Source organism: Botrytis cinerea, chromosome 3 (genome assembly GCF_000143535.2).
Source record: "Botrytis cinerea B05.10 chromosome 3, complete sequence".
Classification (NCBI taxonomy): domain Eukaryota; kingdom Fungi; phylum Ascomycota; class Leotiomycetes; order Helotiales; family Sclerotiniaceae; genus Botrytis; species Botrytis cinerea.
The window spans coordinates 1666107-1689297 of record NC_037312.1 but is presented as its reverse complement, the minus strand read 5'-3'; the positions used below and the strand labels follow the sequence as shown (position 1 = coordinate 1689297).

The 23191-nt window shown below is 46.0% G+C and overlaps 7 protein-coding genes across 9 annotated transcripts; 3 read left to right on the top strand and 4 right to left on the bottom strand.

Annotated features, from left to right (window-relative positions):
* Positions 1-999: 999 nt before the first annotated feature.
* On the bottom strand, positions 1000-8260 carry BCIN_03g04990 (hypothetical protein). 2 transcript variants are annotated; one of them, XM_024691987.1, is made up of 5 exons: positions 7608-8260; positions 7374-7493; positions 3416-7137; positions 1436-3298; positions 1000-1381 (listed from the first exon to the last, which is right to left on the bottom strand). In XM_024691987.1, the coding sequence occupies exons 1-5, from the start codon at positions 7711-7713 to the stop codon at positions 1268-1270; spliced, it is 5925 nt and encodes a 1974-aa protein (XP_024547761.1). In that variant the 5' UTR covers positions 7714-8260; the 3' UTR covers positions 1000-1267. The 2 variants fall into 2 exon arrangements, with proteins under 2 accessions (XP_024547761.1, XP_024547760.1); XM_024691988.1 differs by lacking the exons at positions 1000-1381; positions 1436-3298 and having other exon boundaries at positions 3300-7318.
* A 438-nt stretch (positions 8261-8698) lies between these two features.
* Bccdc31 lies at positions 8699-10525 on the top strand. The gene is made up of 2 exons (XM_001560713.2): positions 8699-9488; positions 9610-10525. The coding sequence occupies exons 1-2, from the start codon at positions 9255-9257 to the stop codon at positions 10054-10056; spliced, it is 681 nt and encodes a 226-aa protein (XP_001560763.2). The 5' UTR covers positions 8699-9254; the 3' UTR covers positions 10057-10525.
* An 18-nt stretch (positions 10526-10543) lies between these two features.
* On the bottom strand, positions 10544-13398 carry BCIN_03g04970 (hypothetical protein). The gene is made up of 4 exons (XM_001560712.2): positions 12756-13398; positions 12638-12707; positions 12363-12583; positions 10544-12312 (listed from the first exon to the last, which is right to left on the bottom strand). The coding sequence occupies exons 1-4, from the start codon at positions 12826-12828 to the stop codon at positions 10946-10948; spliced, it is 1731 nt and encodes a 576-aa protein (XP_001560762.2). The 5' UTR covers positions 12829-13398; the 3' UTR covers positions 10544-10945.
* Positions 13399-13515: 117 nt separating this feature from the next.
* BCIN_03g04960 (hypothetical protein) lies at positions 13516-15024 on the bottom strand. The gene is made up of 2 exons (XM_024691986.1): positions 14690-15024; positions 13516-14552 (listed from the first exon to the last, which is right to left on the bottom strand). The coding sequence occupies exons 1-2, from the start codon at positions 14996-14998 to the stop codon at positions 13887-13889; spliced, it is 975 nt and encodes a 324-aa protein (XP_024547759.1). The 5' UTR covers positions 14999-15024; the 3' UTR covers positions 13516-13886.
* A 98-nt stretch (positions 15025-15122) lies between these two features.
* On the top strand, positions 15123-16030 carry BCIN_03g04950 (hypothetical protein). Its single transcript, XM_001560710.2, has one exon. The coding sequence runs from the start codon at positions 15193-15195 to the stop codon at positions 15526-15528; it is 336 nt and encodes a 111-aa protein (XP_001560760.1). The 5' UTR covers positions 15123-15192; the 3' UTR covers positions 15529-16030.
* An 882-nt stretch (positions 16031-16912) lies between these two features.
* Positions 16913-21596, top strand: BCIN_03g04940 (hypothetical protein). 2 transcript variants are annotated; one of them, XM_024691985.1, is made up of 2 exons: positions 16913-17003; positions 17696-21596. In XM_024691985.1, the coding sequence occupies exon 2, from the start codon at positions 17767-17769 to the stop codon at positions 21193-21195; it is 3429 nt and encodes a 1142-aa protein (XP_024547758.1). In that variant the 5' UTR covers positions 16913-17003; positions 17696-17766; the 3' UTR covers positions 21196-21596. The 2 variants fall into 2 exon arrangements, with proteins under 2 accessions (XP_024547758.1, XP_024547757.1); XM_024691984.1 differs by lacking the exon at positions 16913-17003 and adding an exon at positions 17012-17612.
* Positions 21597-21660: 64 nt separating this feature from the next.
* On the bottom strand, positions 21661-23171 carry BCIN_03g04930 (hypothetical protein). Its single transcript, XM_024691983.1, has one exon. It carries the CDS (start codon positions 23029-23031, stop codon positions 21724-21726), a length of 1308 nt encoding a protein of 435 aa, XP_024547756.1. The 5' UTR covers positions 23032-23171; the 3' UTR covers positions 21661-21723.
* Positions 23172-23191: the final 20 nt, after the last annotated feature.

The following is a 23191-nucleotide window of genomic DNA, read 5'->3' as shown; positions in this document are numbered from 1 at the left end:
AATATGTACAGAAGGTACACACTAACAAGATCTATCCATTCCATTCAATCCTCTCTGCCATGTCGAACTGACCCATTCCATATAATGTCTTTTGTTGATTGGCTTTGAAAGAGCACATAGATGAGTGTATATGACAGACATCTCAGCATACCTATGTTTCCTTGCCTGCCAGGTATCGGACAGATCTGTATCGATATTCTTCATCTGCCGATACTAGCCACTCGCATTCCGACAAATACCATAGAATACAGATGCACACATATATATATGAAGAAATAACCTCGAATCCATCTATTTTAATCATACTCTAGGCTTCTTCATCTGGCTGTACACCACCACCACTACCACTACTGCAACAAGAACACCGGCTTGTCGACTTCTCCCTCACACTCTCCAACATCTCCCTCCCCTCTCTTGAGTCTCTTCCAAATCCCCCCTCACCATCCCCCTGCTACCCAATCGAAATCTTGCTGCGTTGTCCATCCTTCATCCCTGTCTAGCTCATTCCCAGTATTGGTATGTGTTTTAGGGATGCAACTCACGGTAGCGCAGTCAGTGATTGGCGAAGATGACAAAATGATGCAGGGAGAGAGCATCATGTACCACTTGTACTACGTGGCTGGGCCAATCACGCTGTTAGCTCTTTCCATTTGGGGACATGGAGCTAATGCAATGGCTTTAGGCGATTGGATATGATGACGCGAGAGATGGAAGGGAAAGAAAGAGGAAGATCGGGCGATCAAAGCATTTGTCTGTAGGAGGTCTTCGACTTCCCTTGCTTGGATTTTGCTTTACTCCAAAAAAGAAGTGTTAAGGAAGGAAGTATAAAAATGTTACATTAACCAGCCACCGAATTATTCTCTTATAATGTGGTGACACAATCAAAGAAAATTATAATCTACTTGTAGATTTTTTTTTTCAAATACGTCACATTCGCCAAACGCCCTTCTGTCTGAAGATACGAGAGAGCAAATACAGATGCATGAACAGACTTTGCTTTGTAGAACATCAAAATTGCCATTTCATGCATGATGTTGTGCCTATCTAAAATGCTACCTATTCGCTATGCTAATTACAAGATATACTACAGTTGGTTTTCCCAAGGCTTTTCTCTCTCAATCCTCCATCCCTTGCTCGCTATCCCTCAAATACTTGAATTTCGTAGGTATCGTATCATTCTGGATGACCGTATCAATGAAATGAGATTTGCGTCTTCTCTCGGTGTTCACACGTTCGTATGCAATTTATGTTAAAGTAACAAGACTCGTCATCTTCCACCAGCCATTACACTTCTGTAGTATCCCAAACTTAGATCGATAGTGTGCTTCAGATATCTATCCTCTGTGAGAGGTAGTCTCAAAACCTTTGGTAAATCCACATTCTGTTTGACGTGGTTAGTACTTGTCAAAAGAGGGGGCCGCCAGAATGTTCTTACCTCGCCCTTCTTCTCCATATCCACCACCGCTTTCGCCACCAATCCACTAATAGTTTCAATTGCCACTGTCTCCATAAAAGCGGGGTGGCGCGATTCCTCCACGACAGCCGGTAACCCTGCCAACAATCTGTCCAATACCGCAAGGTCGAATTCTTGGCTCTTCTTTTGGAATTCAAGTAAAGTGAGGAAATCCTGATAAATCTCGCCTCCAAGATGCCATTCTAAAATGGCATCCTCCTTGCCCGCAAAGCTGGCAAGAATATTGCGAAGCGTAGCATAGTCAAATTCGATAACTGCCTTTGGGGCAACTTCCTTTGCAAACGTGCGGTGAGCTTCTTCAAACAATCCGGCTTTAGTCAAAAATTCGACTTCGCTTAATGGATCCTTCCTGACACTTCGAGTGTACAACGCCTTTGCCTCCCATATCCATGATGCTGGAATTTTATAATGCTGTACCAAGGTAATGAAGCTCTGGCTATCTTCAGACCCGATCTTTCCAGCATGTCGAGCAAGATGATCCTGGATGGACTTTGCACGAGCGTTGGTTGACGACAAGTGAAGCAGAACAAATACTGCATCGAGCCAATACCCTTCATTATTGAGCTGAGAAGCAAAAGCCAAGGTAGTCTGGTCTTTCTTCTCCTCGGCAGTTCCTTGGTAATCCAATGCACCAAAAGAAGTTATGGCCCGACTCAGTTGCCACGAAAGGCGCATATCCAAGGGCGATAGTTGTGAATTCTCAGGTCGTAGAATAGCCTCGAGGTCTGCGTTGTCGTAGGTATACAACTTCAATAGACCCCAAAGAAGATCCTCGCGTTCATCAAGCTGGTCGTCTTGCCATAGTTTTGGAATCTTCTGTTCGACGTACCAAGCATGAGGTTTGGATGTCTCTTTTTCTGCCATTTCTTCGTCAAAGATTTTGACTGCAACATCGAACTCCTCATTTGCCTTGATCCCGTACCACAATCTCATGCCAAATGCTTGCCGCCAATCAAGCCCGAAACGTTTCGAAATGATGAAGTCTTCAATACGATCTTCCATATGAGGAGCTTTGTTGCCTTCACAGTGACAGACATTTCCAGCAAGAAGTTCGTAGAGAGCACGGATTGGCTGACTGAATTCAGAGAGAGCTTTTGTGTTTCGCCACTGTAATAACTGCTCGCGCATGTCTTTCTTGAGACTTTCCTTGCTACCGATCATTGCAATAAGTGTAGCCAAATGGAAGTTCTTACCATTGATAAGATGTCCACAAGCCTCTGGAATCTTGTGACCTGACAACGAGGCGATCGCTTTCTCTTCATGGGATCTAGCCATTGCAACGTGCTGAGACGATGCCTGTGCAACTAGATTTTGCCAGAACGTAGACAATTTGTCCTTGCGTAGGCGCTCAACTATATTTTCAATGTGATTCAGTTCTTGGGGAATTTCAATATGGTCGAAAAGAATGCTGGCGAGTTCCCAGACGAGCTTTTCATGAGCTACTGATGGATCTCGAACATTTTGTTCGTCGAAGAAGTCTAGGAAGGAATATGTATCTGGCAATGCTGCGTAAGGAACACCATCATGATTTTCGATGACCGTCAGAGATTGGTGCTTCTTAAGTGCATCTGCTGAAGACTCATTGGAAAATTTAGCGAATCGGATGTTACTGGCTTCAGCAATGCCGCTCTTTTGGATCGTGAGTAGACCATCCTTCTCACGAGCTCGGCGCGATTTGGTAAATGGTTTGGAATCGGCAGACGCGGCATACACCAAGGTTCCATCTGGGCCCCAGCTTGGTTTGACAGAGTCGTGAAACGCACGATCTTCTTCTGGCATTTCAGATTCGTCATCACCAATTTTGGATTTCTTGTTAAAAGGCTTCTGTAGATATAATTTCTTAGCATTGTATTACATAAATATTAGATACATGAGTGGACGCAGCGAACGGTCCCATTAATCATCGCCATCTCACAAGAATGTTTAGCAAGGAAAACCAACCTCAAAATTATCGCCTCTCTTGTAATTAGAAGCCTTGATAGGACTTGTGGCCTTTCCAAACAAGTCATTGTGAACATCCATAAACGACGCAAATCCGTTTGTGTTTGAAAAGCCCTTGTTAGTTGTTGGAACTTCAGTTTGTGCCAAGACAGACTGCCTTTCGTTTCCATGAACATCAATAAGACTTTTCAAAACAGCACGATCCTGCTTCTTGGGGCTGGCAGTTGCTCTCAATGTAGCCGCCCAATCATTTGCAGCTGGAAATCGGAGCTTGGATGGTGTGTCCAGTTTTTGTGCTCTTGCTCTAGCCCTCACAATTGCACCAGGTGTCCCAAATTCAACCGTATCCTCTTCATCTTGCGAGTCCTCCATTTGCTCCGCGGTATTGCCAGTTTCTGGAAAAGAGCCCGCCATCTCTTGATCCACGATACTGACAGATTCATCGTCCTCGTAGACGTCGTCTTGGTCAATTGGTTCCTCGACGCCGCTTTCTGACTGTGAACCCACGGAGCGATTATCTAAAAAAGACCCCTGGTTTTGAACAAATGTGCTATCTGCGACTTCTTCATCTGAATAAACTTCCTCGTCATCGAATGCGCCTGGAAGGACTTTTTTCTTTCTAAATTCAAATGTATCTTCAGGGTCTGACTCTGTTTGTGTCAAATCCATATCAGATGCAAAAGACTGATCAAAGTATTGAGGGGTAGCCTTTGGTGTACGCGTTCGTGGAGTTGGTGTGTCTGGAGGGGCGGTAAGAGTACTATTGCCAAAGTCGCCACCATCATCTTCTTCATCTTCCATATCATCGTCCTCTTCATCGCCATACTCAAGTTCATAAACCGTGTAATGTGCAACATTGAACACCCAGGTTCCATTTTCCGCATTGTAACTCACGAATTCGGTATCCTCCACGGTCTTCAGCTTCTTGATATGCTTCTTCAAGCGTGCATCATCAGCTGCTCTTTTAGAGGTATTGCGAGGCCACGAATTAAAGAGCGTAATGGTAGATGGAACATTAAGTCCAAATCCAACTTGAGGTTTTTGAACAGGTGCGTTGTCTGGATAAACTTCTGCGCGTCTAGTTTCAAGAATAACGATTTTGTCAAAAATGTCATCAAGATTGATGCCATTGAGATTGACTGCATCGCCGAATTCAATGTGACCAACGCCGTCACGACCGACTGTAAACTTGCGTACCTTTTGACGTTCGGCGCGAGTCATGTTTTCAATTTCTTCTCTTGAAGGCGTCATCCAGTATTCGCCGAGAGAGGTATCGCGGGGAGATTTGGGGGACTTGGATTGTTTCTCATTGACGATAGCGAGCTGCTGGTTCTTATTGACTTGTGTCATCTCAGGTGAGGTAAGATCAGGGGTTTGCACAGAATTATTGTTAACCGAATGCAATGGGCTAGCAGATGCGGCTCCGTTCGAGTTAGCAGTACCGTTGGCAGAACCATTAGGGGTGCCGTTAACGCTACCATTGACACTGACGTTGGGTGACGATGCTGGTGTCTCGAAAGTGACCTGCTTCTTAATAATCGACTTGTTAGGAGATTCGGCAGGATGATCAGGAGTGACGGGGTTCTTGAAAAGGTCAGAGCGGACATTGCGGTTAATGATAAGCTTCTTGAAGCTTCCACCGCTGGCATAATTCGTGCTGGTGCTAGACGAGAATGCCCCTGGTGCTAGAATGCTATCATCGCTGTGGAAACTGCGACGAAGGCTATTACTAGACATACTTTTGCTCAAGGCTCGGTTGCCACCCAATAAGCTGCTGCTGAACATCGAAGGAGTACTTCCTGCCGTCGAGACACTTCCTGGGGTGTAAGATAAACCGAAGCCTCCACGAAGGGATTTGCTAGGAGTATTGAATCTTGAAGAACCAGATGCGTTTAGCTTGTACAACGGAAGGGCAGCTGCCTTCTTTTGTCTATTAGCACTTGACAATGGGGTTGCGAGAGGTCCTGGGTTCTGGAGGCGTTCTGAATTATTACTATCTTTGTCATTAAACATAGATTGAGTGCCATAAGCTTTAGAATCACTGAGACTAGTGCTGAGAGATTGTGGACCTTGTCCCTGTTGTGATGTGTTGAAGATCGAACCTGTTCCAAAGAAGGAACTTTGGGCTTGAGCAGGTTGTTGCTGCTGCTGTTGGCCAAGAGTTGACGAACCAAACAAATTGGACTGCTGCTGAGTTCCAGTGTTACCAAACAAGCTTGACCCTTGTTGCTGCTGAGACTGACCGAACAATCCGCCAGGTTTCTGCTGGTTAGCATTGTTTCCGAGACTAGCACCAAAGAGGCCGGTGTTTTGTTGGGGTTGATTGTTTTGATTTGAAGCACCAAAACCACCACCTCCACCGAACAAGCTGCTTGTGCCTGTGCTGGTTTGAGCTGCAGGCTGGCCGAAGAGACCACCTGTAGCAGCTGGTTTAGCACCAAAGAGACTGCTTCCTGTGTTGGTGTTATTTGCACCACCAAAAGGACTGTTATTTGTAGCTGCTGGTTGCGAACCGAATAATCCTCCAGTGTTTGAAGCAGCGGGTTGCGCGCCAAAAAGGCCAGTGGTAGCTGGCTTTTGTTGGGTGTTTCCAAAAAGACCTCCACCAGTGTTGGTGTTAGTAGATCCAAACCCGCCCCCGAAAGCATTGGTTGTAGCTGGTTGTTGCTGAGCGGCGCCACCAAATCCAGTTGTGGTATTCTGTTGTTGTTGAGTATTTCCAAAGAGGCCTCCTCCAGTATTTGTGTTGGTCGCTCCAAATCCACCCCCCGTTGAGCCAAAGCCTCCGGTGGTGGCAGCTGGTTGCGTGTTACCAAAACTAAATGCAGGTTTTGCTGCAGCGGCGTTATTGTTGTTGTTGTTGTTGCCAAAGAGACCTCCTCCAGTGTTTGCGTTGGTCGATCCAAAGCCACCAGCTGTCGAGCCAAATCCTCCAGTACTTTGATTGTTAGTAGTCGATCCAAACAATCCACCACCAGTCTGTGCTTGGGGTTGAGCACCAAAGAGCCCACCAGTCGCGGGTTTCGCTGCACCGAAGAGTCCACCGCCAGCTGTAGCGGTATTCGAACCAAAACCTGTGCTAGCTGGTTGACTTGTACCGAAACCCGTGCCTGTTGAACCACCGCCAAACATGGTTGAGCCTGTTGTTGTGGCGTTATTTGTAGAACCAAAACCTCCTGTTGAAGCTTGGTTAGAACTACCGAATCCGCCGAAGTTTGTGTTTGTGCCAAATGCACCACCTTGGTTTTGATTGTATCTCAAACCCTTAGTGTAATCGGCCAATCGAAGTTCCTCGGGTGTGAAGTTTTTGTAAGGTTGTTGAAAGGATATGCTTTGGTAGGCGTTCTGCATAGAGGAATTTGGCTCCTTCTCGACAAATGCTGTAAAAGGAACGGCTTGGGTGCCTTCGCACTGGGTACTTGCAGGAGCTCCTCCAAATCCAGTTCCTGCAGTGCTTCCAAATCCTGAACCTCCCCCAAAAGCAGAAGGTGTGCTCGTAGCAGGAGTAGATCCAAAGCCACCAGGTTTGTTTCCAAACAATCCACCTCCAGTGTTGGTAGCACCAAATCCGGTTGTGGGCGCAGCGCTACTTCCAAATCCACCACCGCCAAATGCACTAGTTGTTCCCGTCGCAGCACCACCTCCAAACATACTGCCGCCTGTTGTTGCGGTTGTACTTCCAAACCCACCAGTTGCTGGCTTTGCTCCAAACCCTCCGAAACCTGTGAAGAACATCAGTAACCAAGCATCAACCCAAATGTCAAAGAGTGAAGAAGAAACTGCTGGAACGTGTATTTTGAAAGAGGCTTAGTTTCATGGTTGAGATAGCTCGCTGTTAATTTAGATTGGATGATTCGAGAGCAAGAGTGGATGCGACAAGAATGCGATCCAAGGTAAAACAAGCTATCAAGCTAAACAAAATCATTCAGAAAGTTAGAGCATCAGAGCATCAACATACCAGTACTGCCACTAGTATTACCACCAAAGCCTGAAGAAGTTCCGCCGCCCCCAAACATACCACCACCCGTGTTGTTATTTGCACCGAAGCCAGTATTATTGGCAGGAGTTGAACCAAAAACTATTGCAAGAGACGATTCGAGTAAGTAACGAGTTCAACAGAATCGCGGAACCCCTCAGTCTCTTCTGACGCCCAGCGAATTACATGCAAAGAAGTGTTGAAGTGTTGACCTACCTGAGCCAGTGTTGTTTGTAGTTGAGCTACCAAAACCTCCTCCAAATCCCGCCGGTTTATTTTGCTGGCCGAAGCCACCACCAAATCCTCCTCCCCCGAACGACATCTTGATTGACTATCGACAGTGGGCGAAGTGGATCTGAATTGCTGCTAGATGTAGCAGATCGCGAAACTGAAAAGTCGCTCTCTTTGTGGAGAGGTGAGGATGATCACAATCGCAGAAAAGGCGAACGCGCAAAAATGGAGAAATTGCGCTTAGGATCAAGAAAGCGTCGCATACATTAGAAATTGTAAAGAGAGTGTCAGAAAGATCATCAACAACAAAGTGGGTGGGATGAGGTATGGTAGAAGAATTGAAGTTGGATTTGAAAGTCCGAAAATGTTTTGGTGATAGATTGGAGAATTTGTAGGAGAACGCGCTTTAATTGTAATGGTCGTTGGAAGAAAGTTCGGCTAGGGGAGGGAAGGGAACATGGGCCTCGAAAGTCAATGAGAGCTCTGGAGAACTTGAGAACTTGAGAATGCGAGAACCTTGACCTTGGCACGTTTATTAACTAGGTAATCACACCAATGAAATTCATGAAAATGCCGTGTGAACCAGTGAATACAGCAGATGTCCAGAAAACCGTCGAGAGGTACTGTTGCCTTGGGTCAAATATTGTCTTGTTATTGGTATGAGAACCGTACGTACCGGGTAGCACCGTGGGTATTTGAGCGGATGACTAATATTATCTCGACATGAAGGTATTATGAGACTCTACTGGCGAGGAAATCTGGCATTTGTATGGCTAGCCACCGTCTACAGATAAGAATCCCGTGTGAGGCTTTCTTTGGTATGACTCTTCTCTGTACCTGAGGAAGAAATTCTACAATTTGATTTGATGCTTGGAGTTCTGCAGACTCTCCGGAGATTCATAGCCAAGACTCTCTTCGTATAGGTACAGTTCATACAATCCACACAAAGCGTTTGTGAAGGATCACCTGATGCCATGCGCGTGACCATCCTTCGATATCAACAGCACAGCTACCACCTGCCTCGTAAATACTACCTTCCGCTGTGTGAGAGCCTTCTTCTCTCTTTTTTCTCTTGTGGCGATGGTTGTGACTATGATTATGACGATGCCTATAGAATGGCACTTCGTACAGTGCGCAACTCGGCCCCTCGAGCTACCTAGGCAGTACTTGATATCTCATACTTCATATCTCACACTTCATATCTCACACTTCACGTGTTCCAACTCCCATGCGACCGTGATGACTAATCACGCCCATTTTCCACAGCAGCACTCACTCACTCGACGCGTTCAGGTTCGATGTTCTCCAGAGGCGTAACGCGTCGATTCTTCGAAACAGTAGCACCGCCTTGCACCACCTTGCACCACCTTGCACCCTACCCAACTACACTTTCAATCCCCAACCAGTCCATCATCAATCACAAATCACTTCCCATCAAATCGTTCTGTCCCACTTCACCACCCCGTTCGACAAAAATATAATAATAGCTTTCCTTCCCAGCCACTAACAACGACCCGTCTCCTCTAGACTCACTTGATACACCTTATTTTACAATTAATAGCCACTTTTTTCTTCAATTGCTCCCACTTTGCGCGCACTGTGTTTTAAATAAATAAATAAAAAAAGTGTTCGATGGCATCAACAAGCCAGCCGCATTCTTCTTTCCCCGCGCGTCCGTTCAATAACCTACGCAATCCTCCCACCACTACCGCTTTTGCTCAATCACAACCCGCGCTGGCGTTGAGGCAGAAGGAAAGGTTATCGAAGGATACCCAAGCGCAAGCTCCCGCCCCGGCCATGGCCCCGCCGGCGAATGCTCAAATGAATATCTTAAGTGATGAACAGAGAGAAGAGATCAATGAAGCTGTATGTCCACACACATCTCACGAAACACCATGCGCAAGACGACACAATCCCATCAAGTCGCGCGCATCGCATCAGCCCCTCCTCAGCCCACATCAAAACAATGCGCTAACAAACCCCTCAGTTCGTTCTCTTCGACAACGACAAGGACCAAAGAATCGACTACCACGAATTCAAAGTCGCCCTCAAAGCTCTCGGCTTCGATCTGCCCAAACCTGAAATCCTCACTCTCCTCACCACGCACGGCATACCCCCCGACACCGCAGCGCGCCCCGGCATACGCGATCCCAATATTCCCCCCGGGCGTCTGCTCCTCACTCTCCAAGCCTTCCAAACCATCGCCGGAAATCTAATAGCGGCGCGCGATCCCCGCGACGAGATACTGCGAGCGTTCGCTCTCTTCGATACCGACGACAAAGGCATGATAACCCTTGAAGATTTACGGCGAGTAGCGCACGAACTAGGCGAAGGGCTCGAAGAAGACGAGCTGCGAGCAATGATAGAGGAATTCGATTTAGAAGGCAAAGGCGGAGTGGGGAGAGAAGAGTTTATTCAAATATGTATGGGATGAATGAAAACCCCCAAACTCAATATATCATCTCATCCTCATCAAGGTCTCGGGTCACCCATTGGATTACCACCTTCCCCCAGTCTCTGGAAGCAGTCCACCGATTTGTTCCATCGTTTCATCGAAAACAAAATCATCCCGGCCAATTCGAAGTACTGGAGCAGAAGGATAGGAGATAGAGACCTGTTTTGATTACAGTATGAAGTTTTTGTCTTTAGTTTTCCGTGTATATCACATCTTTATACCATCAATCATATCAAGGAGTAAAGCAAGGAGTGCAGGCGTCAGGTTGGGTTACAGAGAGGCCAAGGTATTGCACTACCTTCATGCAAGTAGGTATGCATAATTACAGTACATTTCCAGGGTGCCATACCCACTCCACGAGAAAGGCATTCGTGATCTCTATTTGAAAACACCTATCTGCCAGTCGAAGAGTCTGTCCAGAAGTCGCGTCGAATGGCATCAGGTATCACTCAGCATCACACCAGATTAGCGAACACAATTCTTCAATTTATCACACATATTCACACTCCATAACCCAATCTACTCTAACTACACTTTCCTACTAAAGCTGAAGCCTTGCAATATCCCCAAACCATTATCCTCTTCCTTCCTTCCATCCAAACCCAACCCAATTTGCATATCAAGTTATCTCATCTCACAGTGCACTCAAAAAATCTTTCGAAGAAAAAAAGATTGATTGCAAAGAAGGATAATAACAATAGAAGAAGGTAAAAAAAGCCACCTCGCGCCTGTAAAGCAAAGGGGCATGCATAAACCAATCCAAGGCTTCCGAATAATTTCCATGTCGAAGTGCAAAACTTTATACTTTCCATTTTCCGCTCTTCCCACAATGCCATGTATCACTCCTCATATGCCTCCCAACTACCATCTAGAATTGTATCAAATCCCCACCCTGCCCGTTTTGTCCCTGCTGAGGTCTGGGCCCGAATGGATTGCTTGATTGTCCGAATCCGTTTGCGCCGCCATTCATACCAGCTGGTCCAGTCGCAGCTGGCACTTGTCGACCAAATGGACTGCCGCCGAACGCGCCAGCAGCATTATTTTGATATGTCGTTTGTGGCATGCCGGTATATTGGGTCTGGAGGAATGGGTTGTTGCCGGTTTGTTGTTCGTGGATACGTCCTAAGCCAGCACCTGCACTGTTAACAAAGGTTCCCGGTGCAGTGTGCTGAGCTGGGATTCTAAGGTTTCCTGTATTTCCAAAAGTGTCCATTCCATCTCCGCTGGATAGAAGCGCATTGAGCTTAGCTTCATGTTCAGACACTTCTCTTTGGGGTGGTTGTGGCGAGAATGAAGGAGTTGGATTGAAGGATGGAGTGTTACTGAATGACGACGTGTTGTATTGCCCCAAAGTCTTCTGTTCTTGAAGAGTAGCGAGTGTTGGTTTGGATGCAGCGGAGCTGGTCTGAGGGCGCGCAAAGGATGGTGCAAATGGATTGTTGGATCCAGTAGGCATTGGTTGTAAAGATTGGAGTGGCTGGCTCTGGTTTGTGGCCCAAGGGTTGTTTGTTCCGGCGGGGGCAATCGGCTCTAGGTGTTGTTGCTGCTGCTGAGGTTGTTGCTGTTGCTGTTGCGAGAACTGATCATATGGATTAAATCCAGTAGGTTGTTGTTGAAACGGTTGCTGTTGTTGTTGCTGTGATCCGTAAGGATCAAATCCCGTTTGCTGCGTGGGGAATCCAGGTTGATAACCAGTAGTTTGGTAGCCTGTTGGTTGCGAATTTTGGAAATTTGTATAAGGATTCAAATACCCCGTAGGTTGTGTTTGCAAATCAATAGGATTTCCTGACCAATCGACAGCTCCTTGTTGTTGGTACCCTCCATTGAAACCAGTGGGTTGTTGCGCTACTTGAATTGGATCATCATCAAAGAGCGAATGCGCGTTCTGATCTTCTAATTCACGCCTGCGCAGCTCTTCTTCTTCTTGACTGAGCTTGAGAGCTTTAGCAAGATCATCGTCGTCTGGTTCACCGCCCCCTTGCCGACTCTCACGCTTCTTGCGATCCTCTTCCTCCTGATATTTACTAGCCTCAAGAGCCAACCTATATTCTGCGTCCTCTTCGTCGGCGCGCTGCGCTCGATGTGGTCGTTGTCGTCGTGGCTGTGCATCTGAAGGTTCGGAAAACTCATCCAGGCCAGTAACTCTAGATTTCCAGTTTTTGCGATCAGCGCGCTCGGCTCGAAGTCTATCCTCATCTAAGATCAAAGATGTTAATTCTTTGGCGGAGACCCGGACTGAGAACATAGTTAGCAGGCTTCATTAGTCTCATTATGAAAATGCTAACCATTTTGGCCAACATCTCTTCCATCCTCGTCAATATACTGGAATTCCCTCAAAGTCTTGATAATATAGAGATTCTTTCTTGCCCATGTCACTACTAACTCGGAACCTTCGTGCAGACAGTAATCTAACACTTTCAAGGCCTTCAAAACATGTCTCCAATTTTTGCCCTTGTCGTTCAAACGTTTGTCGAGCATGTCCATTATCTGATAAAATGTTTCCGCCCTATAACTCTCGTGTTAGTCCTGTCTACAATGGCAAACTGATGAAAGTACGCACGAATTGAAAGTTAGTTGGGCAATTTCAGCCATATCAGATCCAACCGGACCCCATGGGTCATTACTCGTAGCTACCATTCATCAATAAATGAGTCGGAAGTTTGGCCAAAGGATCATACCATTCCGAACTTTGATTTGCACATTGTTATATCCTTTCGTAATGTTCTTGACGCTTCGTACGACTTTCGACATGCTGGCGACCTGATCTCTCCTGAGTTCAATACCAAATTAATTGTAATGTCTGAATTGCGATCAGAGATTCGGTAGCTATCCAGCTACGATGCGACACCTAAGAAAGCCAATCGCGAATCGCGTTTGTATGGAAGGGCGACGACGGCGTAATGATGAATGATGTTGTGAGGTACGGCGTCGTAAGTGATCACTATGTAATCGCTTGGTGTGGTAATTTCCGATGTTGATGAGGACCCGGCGCTGTATGTACCCAGTAGTAAAGGCTGGGCTATGCTTCGGTTTGGCCCCGCACTTTCCAGTTCCTGATCACAGGGAATGAATGTTTGAAAGTCGAAATTTGAGTAATAAGGCTGGTGGTTGATTAGAAGTTGGATGTGTTTTTTCTGTACGGTTGTATAAGACGATTAGGTGTGTAGAATCAATTAAGCATATTGTGTCGGTTCAGGATGCGACCATCTCCAGGTAGTGTAGTGGCTGAAAAGTTGAAAAGTTCCAACTTGCTGCTTGCTGCTTGCTACTTGCAGGTCCTCCGGCAAGCGGTGCAGTATGACGATTAGCGGGATCAGCCCCATGGCCCAGAAAAGTCACCATTCATCCAATACCATCATGTGACACGTATTCAAAGTTCATGTCAGGTACATACGAGCTATCATTGGGCTTCACTACTCACTGGGGACCTTTGACAGTTGCATCTTTGTTTTCGGATTCGGAATGTTTTGGCTTATTTTGGTATTGACTAATAAACCCCCTTTCCCCCCAATCAGCCCACCACTGTAAGTACTAGGCAATTAATTGTCTTGCATCAAGCAAGGTCAGCACTGTTGCCGTACCCTTCCCCTTTCCATTTTTCAAACAATTCGCTTGTTTTGCTTCCCTGGCATCCTCTGTATCACGGATTGATTACTTATGTAAGTACTGGAGTTAAGACTCTAGATTTATGTAATCCACTGGAACCACCTGGTCAGTCACCAATTCCCAGTGAAGAGCAGTAATCCTTCTAGACTGCCGCAATATGCTCTCGTACTATGTATTTTTTCTTTCTTTCTCGAAATGCATCCTCAGTCTGCAGTATTCAATCCCTCGAATAGTTCTTCGTGTGAAATGATATCCACTGGCTTGGCTAGCTTGACCTTGGGTTGGATGTGTAGACCCGCAGCCCTTAGCATTGCAAATCTCACAGCATCAATGCCATACTTCCTTCCAGCACATTTCTCAGATGTGCATGTTAGTATTTCTCCAGTCATAGAGTCGGCCTCCTCAGACTCTGGATCCGGCTCGATCATTTCTTTAGTCTCTTGCAAGACTTTGTTTAGGCGGGCCATCCTATTCTGCAAATTGTCATTGCTTGGGATTTTTTTCGTATTTGAAAATAACATCTTATCAATCTTGGATAACACCACTTGATGGGGTACTTTCTGTGACCGCAACATTTGCAGCATCACACGGTCACTCTCCTTGATTCCGTGCTCGGCATCAACTAGTACGAAAGCTCGTTTAAGCTGTTTCCTCTTCTCCAGATATTTGATGATTTCTTTTCCCCATTCAGGTCTGCCACCGTGTCCGTATCCTGGCATGTCCAGTACTACTAATCGCTCACTATTATCTTCAGACCCTTCATGCCCTCCAATCGCAAATGCATTCATAGACCGGGTTCGCCCAGGTTTCGAACTGGTATATGCTGCCTTGGTGTTGAGCAGAGCATTGAGCAGAGATGATTTGCCAACCTACAACATGGCAGTGTCAGTATATACTCAAAAGTGCGATAACTCGTGTCTTCTATATCTAAGGATCACAGATAGCATCCAATACAATGGAAAATTAAACCACAAGCCCAGTAGTACAACTAGAGGATTTGGCTTACATTTGATCGTCCCAAGAAACAAACTTCGGAGCTGTCTCCAAACTCCATGGAATAGAATTGCGATGTAGACCATAAGTGCTTGGGATGTTTTTTGGTGAAAAATCCATTCGCGTGCACAAGTTGAGCTTCCGTGGGTGGTAAAGTGTCCCAGTGGTAGCAGAGTTTAGTTGAAGGAAAATTCATATATTGGGGTATTTGAGAATCATGACCCTGTGACATTGTCTTGAGTCCCCTGAGAACATTGCTCACAGAGACCACATCTCGTCGGTTCGTACGAGCACATGACTGTATCCTCAAAAGCGTTGACATTGGAAGGGAGTTCGATGTTCAAATGCAAGAGAATATAAATATAATAGTTGAACGAGGCTGCAAGGCTGAAAATATGTCGGAAATTTCTGGTGCCGACAGCTCTAGTTCTAAGGTGTGCCAGGATGGTGATTTCACACTCCTTCCTCATCAACTTTCTTCAGACCTCATTCTCATCGGCGCGGGCGACTACAAAAATGTCTTCTATTACGCCTACAAAACTACGCTCGCTCTATCGTTCGTTTCTCCGCGAACTTCCATCTCGGCCTCTCACACAAGAATCCCGCTCACCTCTACAATCCCGCATTCGCAGAACCATAGCCTCGGAAACAGGCACGCCAATCGAGCAAGCAGAGCAATTCCTACAATATGTGAAGGCGCAAAGGATGTATGCCACTTTACTTGAGAGATATAACCCTGGGATGAATATGGATGAAGAAGAGCGAGTGCGTTTGACTGCTAGGAGGGTGGGAATGGATCTCCCGGAAGAGTTTTCGTATGGGCAAGATGGAAATGGGGGCAAAGTCCAGTGAGGGTTGAAGCGGTTGTAACGACAACATTGCTCGTGCAAATCAATGGAAGACACGAAATCTTGACAGCGAATAAGACGGAAGGCTGTTGATAGACCCACTACCCAGAGCTTTGGGATTTGGTAGCTCTTGAGGGTTATTCCTGCTCAATGCCTCGTGCGCACACTAAGGACGAGCTATCACCCCAGTATCATACCAGTTTCCATAGGGCCGGAAGATGTTTGTGTAAGATATGAGCTTCACTGTACAGATCGAATCGGCAATGAAGTAATGCAACTCCCGGCCTCATTCAGTAGGCTAGCTTCAAGACATAAATGATACTTACAACATCACTCACTTTGTGTAAACCCAACCGGTAATGTGTTATTGGGACTCGATATTGCCTCGTTACCATACGACATTACGTCGAAGTTGGATTGACAATTCATCCATGTCAGATAAGCAATGTGAAGGAAAACAAAATATGGAGCTTTTAATAACAATACTCACTTCGTGCTGTCGCTCAGTGGCATGTCGACTCGATGAGATCCACTGTGGAATTTTGATACACGGTACCGACTGTGATGAGACTGCCGCCTCGGTATCCAGATGAGGTTTCTCAAGCCTTTTCTCTCCACCTACTTGCCAAGCTCAAGCTAGATTTGCTGTCCAATAGATCCCTTTTGTGAACCCAAAGATGTCAGATTCAACGTTCCCATCCAATACCACACCCAGATACCCCGATGCCTTTACACATGTGTCTAATGGATTGATCAGTCCACAATATCCACGCTAACATCTCACTGCTAGAGTAGCGATTCCATACCGAAGCAAGGACATGACTTATATCCCCGTAAGCTGATAACTGTTGCAATTGTGAGATGCTTTAATCGGTGAAGATGGTAAGGGAAGAAAAGATAAGACATGGGATAGCTCTATTTTTAGTTGTCCTATAAAAACACTTTGTGAGACTCGGGCTCCACATGCAACAAATTTCTCTCCATAATCCTCAAGTAGGCAAGGTGATAATTAGGTATGGTCAGTATTGTTGGTCTGTATTCTCGGTTCTCTGCCGGAGAAACGAACATGTCCTCAAGATTTCGATGAGAAGGATTATCATGCTTTTCTATTCAAAGACCTCCATACCCACATTCTGATTCAGGTACACACCTTGGCTTACCCTCAACAGTGCATATACTTCGTCCATGTCAAACGAAAGCCTCGATGATTCCTGTGCTGTCGAAGCCGTCGATGCAACCTTTGAAGGGCACGGATACGGTTTGGCGCATGAATGGTTGGGGGAGCGAGGGGGAGCTCGTAAGCGCTGAATATGTCAAATGAAGACTAGCAGACTAGATCCATGTCCAAATGCCGCGGTATCGTCGTCTAATTGGCTCAATGTGAAAAAGGTGGACAGAATTAATCATGCACATCAACTCCGACAGCTCCAATCGTGGGCCATGCCATATTTGGATCCCTGAAGTTGGTGGTGTTGTAAGGTAAGGATGGCAGCATCTTTCTTTGCCCATGCTACCATGCTTCAAAAGAAGCCATCTTGCCCCCTCGAATCAAAAAATCCCACTATGACCTAAAGAGTGGTCGATCCCGTAGGAAAAAAAGAGAAATCCTTCCAAACTTGTAAACTACACCTCACATTCAACTCGACTCGTTTACATCTTTATGTTCAAATGGGACCAAAGGCAAAATCGTCTATATAGGACGAAGGCCTGGCTCGAGTGCGTGCTTGAGTGCTCGAGTGTGGAGGTTAAGTGTCGTTTGTCGCGATAGCACCTTCGTGTTACTATTTATAGAATCGGGAGACTGCAAAGACACGACAATGAACCCCCATAGAGAGCATGGTTTCCGAAGGAGAATGGAACTGAATCCCATCACAACATCTCTCCAAGTCACTCCTCCTCATCATCAGACTCCTGCATCTACCATTTCTGGAAATCCGAGCTCAGCATTTGGATATCATCCATCACAGTACAATACACCTCTGAGCTCGGTGCGACAGTACAACCCTTCACAATGGACTTCATCTCCCAGCGTCAGCGGTGGTTCAGATGCTTCGCATTATTCTGCCAGGCCATCTCACGATCCAGATGGTACTTGATTTCAAACATTTTTTTACGTTTCGAATTACATCTACAGTATGCGCGGGGTAGTAGAAGCTAATAATCAATTGTAGTAGTGATTCCGGCTCCACCCCCATACTCGCCACCGCGAAGCAATAGACCAGCAGGAGGGTCAGATGAGCCTATGTCTTCTCCACCACAGGCATATCGATCTTCGCCAGATATTCCACACACACCCCATACTCCGGCCCCAAGTACCCCACACCCAAATTATCCTCCTCCACCTGGTGGACGATCGAGAGCTGGATCAAATGATCGACCACATGGCATCTTTGGATTCTCTAGGAGACCAGCCAATCATTCTGAAAATCCCAGAATGTCTCCAGCAAACAGGGAACCAATACCACCAGTTCCGCCAATTCCAAGAAGAGTTGTGGAACAAACTCGCCAAGAACTTGCAGAGCCTGTTCCGGTCAATGTTCTACCCCCAGGGTCGCGTCGAGCCGCATCTACAGGAGCCATCAGCTCAGCGTCCCCGGCACATTCGCGAGATCCATCTACTACTCGATGGCAGCCCGGAATGCCCCTACCACCGCCTCCACCTGGCGTCCCTCCACCCCCAAGATCCCAAAGTATGACCCGTACACTCGAGACTGTAACCTCTCCCCCTACACGAAGGCCACCCCCTTCATCTTCTTTAGGTCCAATTCCACCCACCCCACTTTCGCCTCCACCCCAAGCTTCTGCTGCAGCATCAGATTGGCCGCCTGATGAGACACCCACAGCAGCATCTCCTCGGAACCACGTAGGAAGTCCTGCGCTCCACATCGATACTTCAAGCAATACTTCTAGCGCAGCGACTGATTCTATTTCCGACTCAAGTTCTTCTAGCTTGGCAAGATCACGAGCAGTCAGAGGAGAGAAAAGTATTCGTGAAAGAAGAAGTGAAAGTAGAACTGGCAGGATAGCTTACCCTGAATCGGCTATTGAACAGTCAAATAATCCTTGGGCAGAAGCGATCACTCCTAGTGATATTGTTGTGCCCCTAGCGAGGCGTCAGACCATAACCAAAGCAACTCCGAGGAGCGGAAGATCATCTAATTATTCAGAAACCCCAAGATCGTCCCAACCCATGCAGCACAGTTTGACCACTCCTGACCGTATGAACGGAACAGCTACTGGCTCTAGGGGCTCGACTCCCAGACCAGTGGCGCCTACTCCACCTTTCTCTCCTGAGTCTATCAGGTCATCTACAATAGAACACTCACCATCAGTTCCTTTGAAATCCTTGCCAACTCCCCCACCACAGTCAAGGATGGTTCAAAAAACTCCCAATAACCGTCCACCTTCCTTGGTCATCCCTAAAAATGACTCCACGCTCATCGCTGCTTCGACTGCATCCCAGCCTGCAACGGGTAAATCTGTTGCAAGTCAAATGTCCCAAATGTCCCCAAATGATGATTTCGCCTGCGCCGCTGCAGAGAGACATGAAATATTTGTTCAAAGAGAAGCTAGTGCAACAAATGATACAGACCGTGTGCGCATTTTTGCTGAGTTCATTGTAAATGAATCTAGAATTCGTCGAGACCGTTATGCGTCTGCTATAGATGCAATGGGATCCGAGATTCTAGATTTAACTCGGGACTTATTTCGCCCTAATACTGGTCCTCGTAGAGACTCTTCGACGTCTCGTGCAAGTGAATTTACGCCTGAATCGTCGGCTGCGCCAAGATCTCATAGGGGCTCGCTAGTGGGGGCCATGAAAGAGAATCTACAATTACAAAACTCAGAACCAAGATCTGGATCGCGCCCACCTACGAGACCAACCTCACGCTCAAACTCAAGACCTGGATCTAGAGCTAATTCAGCGGGTCCGCCATCTCCAGTTCCAACACAACAAAATCCACAATGGTGGAGTCAACCTGGCTACATGCCGTCATTATCTCCAATTCCCAGCATGAGTGTCAGTGAGGCACTTGATGGTGCAAGTTCAAGAGGAAGGCCTTCGAGTAGATGGTGGGAAGTTAGTCAGCATGGATCAGATGGAGCTCCTTCATCAAGATTCGAAAGATCAAAACGGGAATCAAAGTATATGGGTATGCCAAAGGAATTGCGTGAAGCTCTACAATTTGGTGAAGGAGACCAATCTTCCGGATCGCCTATGGAGAATACATTCGGTGGACCGAGTAATCCAGCCCATCTGGGTCCCAACGAATATCCACAAGAGAAGGCTGGCTTCCACCAACCCAATCAAGTATCTCCCGTATTTCAACCAATGGTTCCCCCAGCGCTCGTTCCACGAACGCCGTTCACCCCAAATCCAGAGCACCTTGATGTTTCGAGATTGGTCACATTACCCCCACCTTATCCCCGTCACCACCCAGCAGTCAACAACAACCATCCGGATCTCACAAGCATCCGTACAACAGTTCGTACCCTAAGCGACATCACTGAAGTAACTGCCACTAAAGAACGCTTCTTGCGGGATAGTGCTCAGATGCGGGAAGATCAAAGTACTGCTGCCTCCAAACGCCGAGCATCACTACGTCTTCGTATGCAACGCGATATTGAAGCTGGAGCAATCTCGTACGCTGACGCAGCTGCATACGAAGCAGATTCTGTCACCAGCGAACTTCTCAAATCAAAGGAAGCCGCTAAATCTATCTTTGAACTGTTTCAATCTCAAGTCGTTCTTCCTGTCAATGAACTACTCATGACCCGTATTCAATCAGCTACTGATCTTTTCGAACAATTGCGAAGTAAACTTTTCAATGACTCAAGAAACCAGAATCCCACTTCTACCCAAGAAGAAGGGGATGAGCAACCAGAGCTCATTGAGAAATTGACCCTTCTCAAATGGATTTTCGAAGCTCGCGAACAGCTTCACCGTGAAGTTTACGAATTACTCTCAGATCGCAATGATCGTTACAAAGAAATGATAATAACTCCTTATCGCTTGTCCCAAAATATCGAAAAAGTGCGTGGCGCAGAATCCTTCTTCGCAGAAGATGCTCAAAAACGCAAACAAGAATTCGAATCCGAGATTCTCAAGCGTACAGAGGAATTCATGGATATTATTGAAGAAAATGTAGTTCGGGGCGTGGAAGTTCAACTCGGTGCTTTCTGGGACATCGCCCCTTCTCTCAGTCGTTTGGTTGAGCAGATACCGAAAGATGGAGATTTGGAAGACTTTATGATACAAATCCCCAAAGAAGAATATGAGGAAAATCCAAGTTATTATGATTTTCCATTGCAATATTTGTATACACTCTTAGTCCACACAGGTAAATCGACGTATCAGTTTATCGAAAGCCAGACGAATTTGCTCTGTTTATTACACGAAGTTAAAGTGGGAGTAACGGCAGCAAATTGCAGATTAATGGGAACTCAACGCGTAACTCAGGGAGAAGGGAAAGAAGAGGTGGAAAGAGAGTTAGAGGCAGTGAAGAGGGAAGAAGAAGGCAGACTAACAGATGATTTGAAGGAGAAGGTGAAAGTTGTAGAAGAGCTTTGGAGAAGTGGCTTGGGGACTGAGTTGGATGGAGTGAGGGGGAGGATTTTAAGATGGCTGAAGAAGGTCGGAGGCGAGTTGCCACCAGATGACGAGGCGTAGGAGTGTAGTGGGCGAGCCATCGCGCATGCTAGAGTGGTAAGAAAATCCTCAATGCATGCACGTATGCATTTATGAGGACGATGTTATCTGATGATATGATTCGATATCTTTACGTATAACGACTAGGATAAGAAGGTTTGGGGGAATAAGTATTCTTAATGTATATATTAACTTCAATTCACGATCGTTTCTGGGGAGCTTAGGAGCAAAATTATTTAGATTATTGGTGGTAGCTTTTGTTGTATTTTCGATACCCATTTTAGTATTTACATCGTTCTTCTTTTTGGCTATGAGGTCAATGAAAATTCATGGACATGATTTGATACAAGTTTTTTATGCGAATCAATGAGAAGATTTAATGTTGGTAGTTAAATTTGTATTCTAAATACCTGCGTCCCTCAGACCAGAAACACATAAGCGATCTATCAAAATCCATAAATGGACAGAGACACTAAAGAAAACCCTTGAACAACATTCTACCTCGATTCCTATCCCCCACCATTCTGTCATTGATTTGGTCAGTGATAGTCATAAGAACTTCTGTTCTGAGCCCTCGAGCTCATGGATCATAGGATGCTGCGTAGGTGGTGAGGGTAGAGGATTTTCCTTGGTGTGAAATTTGGAGATTTCATCGTTTTGTATTGGGGTGTGAGGATGGGATTGGAGTGGATGGGGCATTTGATCTCGCTCTCTATTCTGGTCTTGATTTGTTGCATTCAAATTTGTTTTTGGGTCTGCGAAGATCGTGGAACTATGTTCAGATGGTAATCTGTGCAGATTAGATGTCTTCGTTAAGACGGAGTTTTGGCGCGGTGTTTTATCTCTTGTCTTCTTTCTTGGTGTGGCTTTGACGTTTCTCTTAGTTTTGGGAGGCTCTGAATTTGTTGCAGATTGGTATTTTGCAGCATTTCCTCTTTTTACCTTGATTTGTTTATTCGTGACGTGCTCAACTTCTTCTTTCGTCTCCAGCTGAGATCGTGATTCGTCTCGGTTGGGTATCTGTTGTACAGTTTCCGTCGAATAGGTTCGGTTTAGTAATCCGTGATTTCGCCATGGATTGTAAGATGGTATTGGTTGTTGGATTTTGATTGGTTCTTGTCGGGGAATGCACACTTCTTGTTGGTGGTGATGATGATGATGACTAGGTGTTGGATTCAATTCTGCAGGATGCACAAGCTGCTCTTGCTGCTGTTGGGAGGAGGGGGATGATTTGTAACTGGGAATTGGAGAGACGCTAGATGGGGAGTTTGTCCAAGATTCGTAGGAGTCATGATGGGACGAGTAGCTGGGCATTTCTTCCCCTGCGTTTGAGTAAACATGTGAAGTAAGATTGGGATACTGTCTATTTTGCCTATCAACAGGTTCCTCGAAATTTTCCAGTGGTATTTCATTGAGACTGTCTCTCTGCCTTCCTTGTTGCTCATGAGGCTCATATCTAGGTGCGACGTCATCGGGGCTGGTCCATTGATTTTGTGACATAGCATGCGAACGTTCATCATTAGGACTCTTCAGATGTATCTCGAAGTCATGCGTCCGTGATAGACGACGTGGTCGCGGATTATCTTCCTCGTTTACACAAAGTACTGGTGGATCCTTTTCTGCAAGACTTTGGATTCGATTCTTTCTGATGCAGCTGATTAGGAGTAATACGGCAAGCACTAACGTGCAAGTAAGAATGCAGATAATGAGGCCAATGCCAATTTCCGCTCCGACTGGAAGATTGCTGGAAGAATTTGGTTGATCTACTTCATTTCTTTCTACTGAGGATGATGAAGCTGTGTCAGTTAACAACAGATCACGAGCCGTCAGCTTGGACCGGGCTTGCACTGCAGCCATTGTTCATGTATAAAACAAATTTTGATAAGTTATAGTGAAAAGCATGTCCACAAACTAGTATGAACAAAAGACAATACAGATCTGATGCATCAATTGAATGATATACAAATTTTTAAGTCATGTACAAGCTCTAGCCCACCACGAAAAGCAAATATTGAAC

Bases quoted from the DNA above. Each gene is read 5' to 3' on its own strand.
- BCIN_03g04990 (XM_024691987.1), bottom strand. From the start codon at position 7,713: ATGTCGTTCGGGGGAGGAGGATTTGGTGGTGGCTTCGGCCAGCAAAAT. The intron at 7,494-7,607 runs GTAGGTCAACAC...CTCTTGCAATAG, and splicing joins TACAAACAACACTGGCTCAG to TTTTTGGTTCAACTCCTGCC. The intron at 3,299-3,415 runs GTTGGTTTTCCT...TTATATCTACAG, and splicing joins AGAGAGGCGATAATTTTGAG to AAGCCTTTTAACAAGAAATC.
- Bccdc31 (XM_001560713.2), top strand. From the start codon at position 9,255: ATGGCATCAACAAGCCAGCCGCATTCTTCTTTCCCCGCGCGTCCGTTC. The intron at 9,489-9,609 runs GTATGTCCACAC...CAAACCCCTCAG, and splicing joins GAGAAGAGATCAATGAAGCT to TTCGTTCTCTTCGACAACGA.
- BCIN_03g04970 (XM_001560712.2), bottom strand. From the start codon at position 12,828: ATGTCGAAAGTCGTACGAAGCGTCAAGAACATTACGAAAGGATATAAC. The intron at 12,584-12,637 runs GTGCGTACTTTC...CGAGAGTTATAG, and splicing joins GCCCAACTAACTTTCAATTC to GGCGGAAACATTTTATCAGA. The intron at 12,313-12,362 runs GTTAGCATTTTC...CTATGTTCTCAG, and splicing joins AAGAGATGTTGGCCAAAATG to TCCGGGTCTCCGCCAAAGAA.
- BCIN_03g04960 (XM_024691986.1), bottom strand. From the start codon at position 14,998: ATGTCAACGCTTTTGAGGATACAGTCATGTGCTCGTACGAACCGACGA. The intron at 14,553-14,689 runs GTAAGCCAAATC...GCCATGTTGTAG, and splicing joins GTTTCTTGGGACGATCAAAT to GTTGGCAAATCATCTCTGCT.
- BCIN_03g04950 (XM_001560710.2), top strand. From the start codon at position 15,193: ATGTCTTCTATTACGCCTACAAAACTACGCTCGCTCTATCGTTCGTTT.
- BCIN_03g04940 (XM_024691984.1), top strand. From the start codon at position 17,342: ATGAACCCCCATAGAGAGCATGGTTTCCGAAGGAGAATGGAACTGAAT. The intron at 17,613-17,695 runs GTACTTGATTTC...AATCAATTGTAG, and splicing joins GCCATCTCACGATCCAGATG to TAGTGATTCCGGCTCCACCC.
- BCIN_03g04930 (XM_024691983.1), bottom strand. From the start codon at position 23,031: ATGGCTGCAGTGCAAGCCCGGTCCAAGCTGACGGCTCGTGATCTGTTG.